This window comes from Propithecus coquereli, unplaced genomic scaffold (assembly GCF_000956105.1).
Source record: "Propithecus coquereli isolate 6110/MARCELLA unplaced genomic scaffold, Pcoq_1.0 Scaffold16, whole genome shotgun sequence".
NCBI lineage: Eukaryota > Metazoa > Chordata > Mammalia > Primates > Indriidae > Propithecus > Propithecus coquereli.
Genome location: NW_012140524.1, coordinates 11,618,711 through 11,630,328, shown reverse-complemented (window position 1 = coordinate 11,630,328; position 11,618 = coordinate 11,618,711). Strand labels below are relative to the sequence as shown.

The window sequence follows — 11,618 nt, the reverse complement described above, 5'->3', positions numbered from 1 at the left end:
AATATTCTTTTATATTTTTTTTAGAAAGTGCTATTTGTTTTGTCTTTTAATTACACTAATTAGATACTTTCCAGTTCACTCTTGAATTATTACCACAGCTGAAAAATGTTTTCTCTAAGGAATTGAAAATTTTTTAAAGGCATTTAATCAGAATTTTATCTTGATCTGCATAGGGGAGGAAGCTCCTTTCTGTACAATGTTTATCAAGAAATTTCATAGCAAAATCACTAAATTCCAATCACTTCCCATCAAATAGTATAGTAGTATAAAAATGTGAAATTAATAGATAATATAAAAGCTTATGTTATCTCCCCATTTTCCATTTCCTTTACCATTAAATTTAAGAAGTTTAATGAATCACAAAGTAACCCTATCCTTACATCTTCTTTCTATTCTTCCACAAATATGTGAGCAGCAAAATGGCTTAAAGGCAATATAAATCAGAAAAGGAGAAGCAGATGGTCCAAATAACTCACACACAGGAGAGCAAATACCTAGGCATCATTAATAGCATTTATTTTATTGCTATGGCCTTATACATCCCAACCAATCTATTCAGTGAAAACATCTCCTGTCAAAATGATACAACAGAATGAAAGATTCAACCTAGGAAAAAGAAAGTACTGCAAAGATGAATTATCCACTTTCAAAAGAGGGCACAAACACAGGAGATTTTATATGTATAGTGCTAAATTATAACTTCCAGCAATTTTGTGAATTCAGCACTCCCCTCCAGAAGCAAAGTCTTTGATTCCCATGTCACAAAGAGAGGCCTCTTGCCAGACTTCTAGTGATTCAATGACATCTACCTATAAGCAGGACTATAATGCAAACTGTAACTCTCTACAAAACAGATCCGTAAATACTTAATAACAGCTGAAAAACACACAATCTCTTTCCTTCCTTCACACAGCTCTCCAGAGTACATGCCTATGGTACCATTCATTGGGAGATTATATCAGGGCCGCCAAATTACAAGATCAGTGCACACCTGTCTATTGTGGAGTTGTGAACACACAAAAAAACTCTGCGTTATTTCATGAAATAGACTCTTGTGCAAGCTCACCCTGAAGACTATTTTCACTTTAGCCTATTGACTCTAAAGACCTTTTTTTTTTTTTTTCCTTTTGGCTTCACCATGTGAATTTTCTTTTATCCTTTCACCACACAGCAAGACAAAGCCTTGGAAAGACAGCCTTTAGATAGAGTTACACAATTTTCGCAACTGGAAACACTGATGCCAAAGAACTGGAATTGTTTAGCGCACAGGGATGAAGAGAAAACACTGGGCTGAACAAAAGAACGTAAGCAGCATTCAAAGGTTAGGCTATGAGGACACATTGCACACAAGCGGGGCCCGCTTCACTTGGCACCCAGAGGAAAAACAGTCCCCTCTGCTGCCAAAGCAACCCAGGTGGCCACGGTCTAGCTACTTTTCTACCAGCCAAATTATTTTATTCCTTTAGACTCTTGTCCTTTTGGGATTTGAGTATGTTGTGGCCTTTACTTTTTTCCCAATTCAAAATGAATATGAAATGAATATGGTGGACAAGGATAAATCTTCCATAGGGAAAACTGTTACCCACAAAGAATAAAATGTGATTGTCTTAACTCTTACTTAATGTGAATGGGAAAAGAAGCAAAAGCTATATATTTTTAAACCATTTTGATGGCGCTCAGAGAACTTCTCAAATTCAGTAAAAGTTGTTTTTACTCTGGTTTCCCTCCCTTTCTTCTTCTTGAGATTTTCTGTCAGTAGCAGTGGCATTGCTTTAGAAAGCTCAAACCAGCAACGAAGAGAAAGTAAAGGGAAATACAGCCACGGAAAGCTACTACGATACCAGGTTTTCTCCTCTTTCCCCTAAGGCTCTGAGTGCATCAGTCAGAATGGTGAAGTCTGCATCTAGAAACCCTGCTTGCCTCCTCTAATTTATGCCCTATGCATTGACCTTTTTGACATTTCTTGTATCATTTTCGTTGTGTTTCTGCTCTGGAAACTCAAAGAATGTTTACTATAAGCAAATATTTATGATAATTCACCAAGTACTATGGCAAAGATAGGCAAAGCGGGGGACTGTGTTGATACCATAGATAAGATCAATGCACACATACTGGGTCAAATAGAAGTTTTCGTTACTTATTATTTTTTTAATGACTTACAAGGCAGAACATGTCCAGATGTGGGGTTCAGAGAACAGTTCACATCCTACTCTCCAAGGTCCTATATCTCAATATTCATATTTCTGACACAGACCCAGTTATTTCAAACTAAAACCGTGTCTTCAGTGATGTGGACGTGTCTACAGAAGCACAGTAGTAATGAGGTCATTTATACGTGTACAATTGGGAGAAAAGGATATTTCCCAATAGGAGTCATCAACTTAATTTATGTAACACTCCTGCTATGGCGTATGTGCTTGGACTACAAGATTAGTGGATTAAATTATATTTATTTTTAAGTATTCCTGACTCTTCCTCTGAATACACTGTAAACTCTCAGTGTATTCAGAAGGGCAGAGTGAGAGTGAATCTGACTGGTCTTAGGGATTTCCGGGATTGTCTAGAGAGGTGCGTGTGTTTGTGTGTGCGTATGTGCACATCACACGCATAGCCGTATAAACTTACTGACACATAAATACAACAGATGGAGACAAATCATACACAAAGGACCTTGAACCCTGTCAGCAAATATGCCTGGAACTTTGCAATAAATCAACAAAAGTTTCTTATCAAGATTTACCTTGACCCACAGAAATAAAAGCAAAAGACTCCTTAGTTTTTTGTGCTCATTTTTAAGGGAGAGTTTTAGTGATGAAATTAGATAGCAACTCTTGGAAGGATTATAATTAATACACAGAAAGCAAAGAGAATACATAATAACGAACGTATTCTAAAGTAACAAAATGAATGGCAGATTCCGTCCTTCCTGTTTAAAATGTCAGTATTTTCTATGGTTTTCTGCAAGTGGAACTAGATTTGTTTATATTCCAGTAGGTTCAGCTGCTTTTTCACATGGGGGGTTAAAGCACTGGGTTGTGAGTCAAATTAGACTAAAACATTCTGATTTTGGCTGCCGTTCCTTTCTAATTTATCCTGACCTTCCCTTTCTGGCAGTCCTAAGGCTCTAATATCTTGTCTTCTGGCTATGAGAGCAGAGCATATGGTTTGCTTGAAGGTTCCTGTTCAGCACTTACCCATTAACCTGACAGTAGGAAGTGCTAAAGAGCAGGAACAGGAGTCACAGTGTGACTCTCACCTCAAGTTCAAAGCAAACACACTTGCCCCTTAAAAGACGTGCTTGATCTTCAAGTTCTGGAAAATCAGATACAGAGATAACTGCTAACGTTTTCCCTTACGATTTTGAGACATTCTTTCATTAAGCTATTTTATCATTAATTATATTAATCAGATATTATTATTTTTCCTTAGAGAAAACAGTAATAAAAAACCCCACAACAAACAGAAGCTTAAAACAAGGATTTATGGTCTGGGCTTAGAAATGGTGGTTTTATGACAAATCCTAAGCAATGCTTCACTTGCCTTTATGTTATCTGTAAGCAATTCCTGAGAAACTCTGCCCTGCTTCCTTTCAAACCTCACAGCTACCTGAAAGGAATTTATCGACAACCAATGTTTCTATCAAAAATTTGTGAAAAACAATTGTGCCATGTTGCTGAATAATTTCTATGTAATGACTAATTTAGTAGTAGAGAATCTTTGTAAACCAGTGAGAAATCATGATAACCAAAGCTCACAAGGGTGTCCAAGATTCTATATCCATCTATAGCTGTCAATCAACTACTCAGATGTTAATTTGGCCCCCTTCATTTCAACTCTATCAAATTCTCTTTACCATCTTCCCTCTCTAATATGTTGAGTTTTGAAAGAAAGCCTACATATGTTAGGAAAACATCATTAGTGGGAATAAGGTTCTTCTAATAGTACAGATAAACCTGCTTTTTCTTTTCAAAACTGACGGATAACCACTAAAAAAATTACTGTCAACTCTCCATTGCCACCAAAGTAGCTTATTCTTGTTGCAGATTATAGACTGCAAACTATATTCCTTCCCTTCTAGGACGTCTGTCTCATCTGTCTCCCGCTTTATACTCCCATTCATTGGCTTGTAAACTACTTACCAGGGGAGGTACTGTTTCTATTCATCTATTCATTCATCTGTACATTCAAAAGACATTTCTTGAATGCATTTGCCTATCAACGTGCTAGGGGATTCATATTATTTTTAATAGTACTACTTTCACAAGGTACATATTCTTATTCCTGTTTTATAAGCGAGAAGTTAGGATGCAAATAAATTAACTTGGTAGACCAAGTGTGATGCCAAAGCCCCTGCCTGTTCTACATTGTACAGGACAGAAGAAGGCAACAGATGATTAACTGTAGTTTTTTACATTTTATCCTAACATATCCTGCACTGACTCACAGCATAGAAAGTTGCCACCTCTCCCAGGCCTGTCCAGCTCAATAAAGGAAATGAATACAACTGTTTGCTTGTCAAAGGTACTCTTTTGAAAAAAAAAAATTGAAGTTATACAAATATTTGCCATTCCATTAACTTATGTAATCTAGAGACTAATGAACACAAAATCGAATTTTGCTTTTTGGATTATTTGTCTTGTCATTAGTGAAAACATTATGACAAATTCCATCTGTAACATAAACAAACCTGAGCTATTTTACAGTCCACAAAATGTGAAGCTAGTGTTGAATCTCAGTGGAAGACTAATTTTTACAACTGTCTGCCTCTTTGTGTCAGACGTCTTCTCTGCTTGGTTTCATTTTGAAATCATGAAATGAACGTACCGTCCTAACCTCCAGCCATCTGTTGGCAGCTGAGAGAAATAAGTAGGCTATGTTGTTTGTGTCCGTCAGTTCCAGCATACGTTGTTTAAATCTGGTTTCATGCCTGCGAAAAACAAAAATATTATGATGTTAGCAGGAGAAGTAATAAAAAACAGTCACACTTCCTACTACACTATTTACTCAACATAGTGACACACTGATGGGATGGGATGACTGGTAAATGGACTCCTTCTTCAAAATAGAGACCAGCTGCTACTGCTCTGCTGCATTCTTAGTAGAGATGGTGTGGTCAAGTGTACTGTTCCTTTCTTATACCCTTACCAGGAAAAAGAGTCCTTCTAAAGACAACGTTTATTAAAGATCATTTCATAAGTTTCCAAATAATTATTATAGCCATGAAAACAAGGCATGGCCTATGTTGCAAGGGTCTTAGAAAAACCAGAATAAGTTGTTCAGAAATGCAATATACTCTACCTACTTTTTATGGATTTATTTTACTTTTCCAAATGACGCAGTTAGAGTTGGGTGGGAGGTGCTGGATGAGAACCAGGGAAGAGAGAAAACTATGCATTTGGAACAGGCAAATATATACTTTAAAAATTCTCTTTTTGCCTCTTTTTTCTGGGAACCAAAGAAGAAAACTAGGGTGGCAAGAAGCAGGGGGGTCCCTTGGAGATGGCAAGTGTTCTTGTTAGATAAGATAGTTATACCCCCGAATTATTTTATTTTATTTATTTTTTTTAATTTATTTTATTTATTTATTTTTTTAAAATAGAGTCTCACTCTGTTGCCCGGCTAAAGTCCCGTGGCATCAGCCTAGCTCACAGCAACCTGAAACTCCTGGGTTCAAGCGACTGTCCCGCCTCAAACTCCCAAGTAGCTGGGACTACAGGCATGCACCACCCTGCTCGGCTTATTTTTTCTGTATATTTTTAGTTGTCCAGCTAATTTCTTTCTATTTTTAGTAGAAACGGGGTCTCGCTCTTGCTCAGGCTGGTCTCAAACTCCTGAGCTCAAACGATCCACCCACCTCAGCCTCCCAGAGTGCTAGGATTACAGGCGTGAGCCACCGCACCCGGCCCAAAATTCTAAACTATTTGTAAGGATGGTCACTGCATAAAAGGAACTCTTGGTTTGTGGTACTTTCAGAGTTCTATGATACATACAGTGTAGATATTGGTATTGAACCCTGACAAATTAAGGTCATTCTTGGTGCTCAACATAATCATGCCAAATCCGTGTAACCTATTTTACAAATTAAACTGCTAGTAAAAGCCTTATCCATTTGAACATCTGAGCAACTGTCTTAAAGAAATTCATGCTATATGGCGAAAAATCTTCTCTAAATCACAAAGATAGTCTCTTTTCATTTTTCAATTATTTTCCCTGAATAACAGAAACAATGGAAAGCTGGATAATCTATTGATTGAAGGTTGGGGAAATACCAAATAAAAGTGTGATTTATTCACGCTCTGCAGCCACGGCTTGTCTTATACAGACTTCCCATCCACAAGCTATGTGTTCAAGGAATCGCCAGATTTCATCTGACAGCATGCCAGTGATTCCTGTTTGATGAAAGACTGCTCCAGCACCCCTCACTCCACCAAATCTTCAAATAAAATTGCAAAACTTTATAATGAACCATCACTTATGTCAAAGAATGAAGTCCTGGGTGGGGTGTTCACTTGGCCCACTGAAGCGATCCATACAGGCCAGTATAAAGCAGATTCTTGATATCCATCCAATCAATCTGATCATTCCAATATGGCAAACTAAATAAACAATTCAGACAACAAGATCTGATATACAGCAATCAAAGGATTTGGAAATTAGAGCCAAACAATTATCTCACTTTGAGTTATGTATCCTTGACCCAAATGCCATGCACAGAAGGACCTGGCTGAAGGCAACACCCTGATGTGGGACCAAGCACTCCAGGGAACATTCTTTCCCTCCAGATGATCCTTTTAGGGATGAGCATAGTAAATAACTAAAAGGTAGGGAGGGCAAGCTCATAGGATTAAAGGATTTACTGAGATAGTGGACAGGAACTGCAAAGAGATACATATACGTAAGGCTCATTTTTTTGGTACTTGCTAGATACATGTTAGGTAGATTTTCATCCATTCATTCAGAAGCATTTAGCAAGCGTCAACTCAAAGTGAGACATTATGCTAGACACTGGGGATATACAGATAACCAAGACACGTCCTCCTCCCTTGGGAAACCTACTGTCTAGAGGAGGAGGTGAATACAGCATTAACAAGTAAAGATGGTGCAACACACCCTGTAATGACCTTGTGCACAAAATGCTACACGAACATGAAGAAAGGCTATAATTTGCACTGACCGGAGGATCAGGATGGTAGGGAATGGTATGAGGGATGGGGAGAGGGGAAGGGTTAAGTGAGATTTTACAAAAGACAGGGAAGATGACCTGAGATGGGTTTTAAGAGATGAGTGGAATTTTTTTAGGTGAACAAGGCATTCTAAGTAGCAGGAACAGCATAAGCAAAGGCACAGATTCAAGAAAACCCCACATGTTTAGGGAGCTAGAGACAGGTTCCTCTCCCTAGAGTACTGCAGAGATCGAGGGACTGGAAGTGACCACATTTGAGATGAACATCAAACACTTGATTCTGCCAAAGGGCTTCATCTGAGACTCTTCTACCTCTCCATTTCGTTTGGGATATTGTTTCTGACACACTCTTAAAGAGTTTGTAAATGGAGTTGGCAACAGTTTGAGGCAGCAGTGAGAGGGGAGGGGTGAAAATGCAGTGAACATTCTTTCTGCGTGTTTCTATTTGGCAAGAAACCCTCTGTTTTCCTAATGGAAACTTTGACACACTCAGTCTGTATCTTTTCATCCACATCCAGCTCATCTTCTGAACATTCTTAGACCTTTATTCTGTCAGACAAAAAAAAAAAAAAAATAGGAAAGGTCACTGAAATCTCAATCTAATTTAACTGTGATACTTCGTGGTAAACTACTTCAGGGAGTTTGTTGCTTTGTGTGAGTACACCACGAACTCTCCATGCAGGGGAGGAAAAGCAGCCTAATCAGTAAATACTAACTTTCCAAAAGAGCTCAACACTCTGGGGACTCCGGGTAGTTTAAAAGAAAGGAACAGATGGATGGAAAAGAACGTGTTGGATTCTTGACCGCGAGTACCAAATGTAAAGATTCTAGAATTTTATCCATGGCACCAGGGCCATTCTCACATTTATAAGACTTATTTTGGTTTAAAAAAATGCTGATATTTATGTTATTTAATACTTACTTTAAAAATGAACTCTGTAAGATGTAAACTACATGAGTACCATGCAGGCACTTCTACAAAGAAGTTGGGTTGTCTTTTGTTTCTTCCAACTCTAATTCAAGCGTTGAAGGTTAACAGAGTATTTTATTTTTTGTGTATCTACCTAGAATTTTTCCTAATGTAAAATTAGCAATAGTAATACTAAATTTTGTTCATGTGTTCAGTGAATAAGGTAAATGAAAACTCTTAACCTTGACACCTGGTCAATTTCCTCTTTCATTTTAAATCTTCCTCATGCCTTTCAAGATGTTCTAGCTCATTCTTGTCCCTGTCACTCTCAGAAGATAACCTCACTTTGTGCCTTGGGGAGAAATAGAGGCTGTTATATATTGAACCCATCAACTTCCTGTTATTTCACCTACCAGCTTGCCCGAATCCATTCACGTTCTTTCCTTACCTTTACAGTAGAACTATGTACCAAACATTGTTCAAGATGAGCTGGTCTTTCCACTTGGGCACTTGGCACAAATTCCTGCTAATCTGACATGAAAATCTGCTCCATCAGTTGTCCCATCCTGCCTATATCTCCACTTCTTCCCTTCAGTCTTTAAAAATGTCAAACAATGTCTTGTCAAAGACAAACATTAAAAAAAAATCCTCCTTCTTTTCATTAGCTCCCTCCAAACTTCTTCAAAGAGTAGCTTTTCCATGCCAACCCATGTTCTGACTTTCAGTTCATTCTTGAACCTTCCAAATTCTGACTTTACGCCTTTCACTTTACCATTACTGTTCTTGCTAAGGTTGCCAAGAGCCTCATGGTTGCCATATCCAGTGGGCACTTTTAATTTCTTTTTATTCTACTTCTTCTGTTTTTACTACCATTGACCATTCAATTTATTCTTAAAATGCTCACTTTTAAACATTATACAATGCTTAAAATGCTTTTATTCATCCACACTATCCTGATTCTTTGCCTACTACTTAGATGGTTTATCCTCCCATGGTGGGAAGATGAGGTCTGCCCTACTAAATGGTAACATTTGGCACGGTTACATCATTGAAGTCTTGGGAGGAGGAGAACAAGACTGAATTAAGGTCCACTACAGTGATGTTGCCTTATGAGGGTACATAAGGATCAAACATAGGTACAGCAGTCCCTTAGGCCTTCTAGACTTGTCCTCGGCCTGGGTAGAGCTACTAGACATAAATGTTTGCTTACCTTAAGGTGTCATTTGGATGAAGGGCTATCAAAAATCTGAACTGACCACTTAAGGGCCTTAGGTGGCCTCAAGGGAGGCAAAGTGCTTGGGTGCTGGCCTCTCCTTTCTGGATATATCCAATGAAGAGAGGTCTGTGAATTTGATCTTTACCACCATTAATTTCTCAGTCATAGGGTAGTCAATTTTTTCAGAGACCAACTCGCTAAAGCAGTAGACACAAGATCAAGGTTGCCAAGACCTGGATCCTCCTTCTATAGAGAGGACATTGGTTTGGATTTGATAGCATCAGGCTGGCCCATCTTGGGGTCGGCCAGGCTCAGGAGGAGGTAGGTCAGGAGGAGTTTTAGTAGGAAGCCTGAAGCCACAACAAGGGGCGGCACCAACCCTTCCCCTTTCCTGAGGAAGTTGACTGGAAAACAGAGCTCAAAGAGGCTCTACAAATTAGGAGAACTGGAAGTAGATAAAAGAAGTTGAAGAGCCATTACAATATCAGCAGGAAGCAACAGGTTGAGCAATGGAGTGTCCTTTAATTCATTCATGAAACATTTGAACACCTACTGTGTGCCCGACTCTGATAATATTCTGAGGACAAAGATTTAAGACATGTTATAGGCACTTAAGGAGCTTCCAATCTTGTGGAGGAATGCACATACCCAGTTGATTATGATACAGTGTTACAGGTTTAGGATACAAGTTAACATAGAGATCTCAAGGGCATGGAATCTATATTCTAATGTTCAGTGAAGGCTTCCCACAGTAGATGATAATCATGAGCTGATATTTCAGCGGTGAGATAAGCACTAGTTAGCCAAATACAAAAAGGCAGTCAGAAGGGACAAGTAATATTACATATCTTACTCTGAAGTATGTACCTAAGAGAAGCCGCTTTGTTTAAAGAGTTAGCAGTTGGCAGATCATATTTTCCCGAACATCATTTGTATCTGTTTGCTCCCTAAGTGCTGATAGTCTGAAAATTTTGTCCAAGCTCCTCTTTTCTTAGTCTACACCCTCTATCTTAGCAATCAAATCCATGGCCAAAACTTTAAGTAATATCCATAAGAGGATGATACCCATACTTGTTATCATCTAAGGGGTACATGCATACACATGGACATAGAGTGTAGAATGATAGACATGGGGGACTTGGAAGGGTCGGGAGATGCCCTGGGATATCTCTTAAACTCCAGACCTGTATACTAACTGACCACAAACATTTCCACCTGGATATCTCATCAGCACCTCTGTCTGTCCATAACCAGATTCATCATTCCTACTCCAATCCTCCACATCATCTTCAGTCTCCTGACTTGGAAAACTACTTACTCATGGGAATCAGAAACCGACAAAGAATTACCTTCAACTTCTTCCTCAGCCTTACTCCTCACATTCAGTTTGTCCCTAAATCTCATCGATCCCACTTTCTACATATTTCTCAAATTTGCACTTTCTCCCCAAGTCCTTAGTTCCTGAGCTAGCCTTTGTCATCTCTCACCTGGACCGCTGCCACAGCCTCCTGGAATCTTCTTGCTTTTACCCTTAACCAACAGCAATTCATCCTTTACAGCAGACCAGAGTTATCCTGATGAACACAACTCTGATCATGCCACTCTCCTATATTTCTTCAGCAACTTCCCAGCATGGAAAGAATAAAGTCCAAGTTCCCCAGAGATATTATTCAATACCCTTATATATGAGCCTTTCTTTGTGGTTTCAACCTTCATCCCAATAGCCACCTTGTTTGTACTTAGTTGATATTTCAATGATACTGGATTCTCTTGATTTCTGTATAAAACAGAAATCTTCATGTATTTGTACATCTATCACTTCTATTTTGAACATTCCGTCCCTTTTATCTGCCAGGTCAACTATTCAACATCCAAATATGTGTCGTTCAATAATTACCTCCCCATTCCTTTGAGACAGAGTGCTACCCTGCTTTCTCATGCAGTTGTTTCTTGTGGTACATATATTAGACTATGTATCATACATACTGTATTGCCATTTTTTTCTTAAACCCTTTCTCCTACTAGGCTGTGAGCTCCTTAGGACAGAGTCCAAGCTAGCTAGTTAGTCAGTATGTATTTCTTGAGTACTTAGTCCTGGGCATTTTCCCCAGGTAGTGGTTATAAAAGAGTATGGGGCTTTTACGTTTTGGGAGATTTTTGATTGCTGCTCCAATTTCTGAACTTGAAATTGGTCTATTCAGATATTCTGTTACCTCTTGGGTGAACTTAGGGAGGTTGTATGTTTCCAGGAATTTGTCCATTTCCTCCTCATTATATAGTTTTTGGGCATATAGGTTTTTGTAGTAATC

At 38.6% G+C, this 11,618-nt stretch overlaps 1 protein-coding gene across 1 annotated transcript in view; it reads right to left on the bottom strand.

Moving 5' to 3' along the window:
- Window positions 1–11,618, bottom strand: part of ABCC9 (ATP-binding cassette, sub-family C (CFTR/MRP), member 9) — a 167,663-nt gene that overhangs the window by 46,917 nt on the left and 109,128 nt on the right. The window contains exon 20 of the mRNA XM_012640978.1: window positions 4,825–4,927. Coding sequence (XP_012496432.1) covers window positions 4,825–4,927 — 103 coding nt within the window. The remainder of the gene's footprint in view (window positions 1–4,824; window positions 4,928–11,618) is intronic.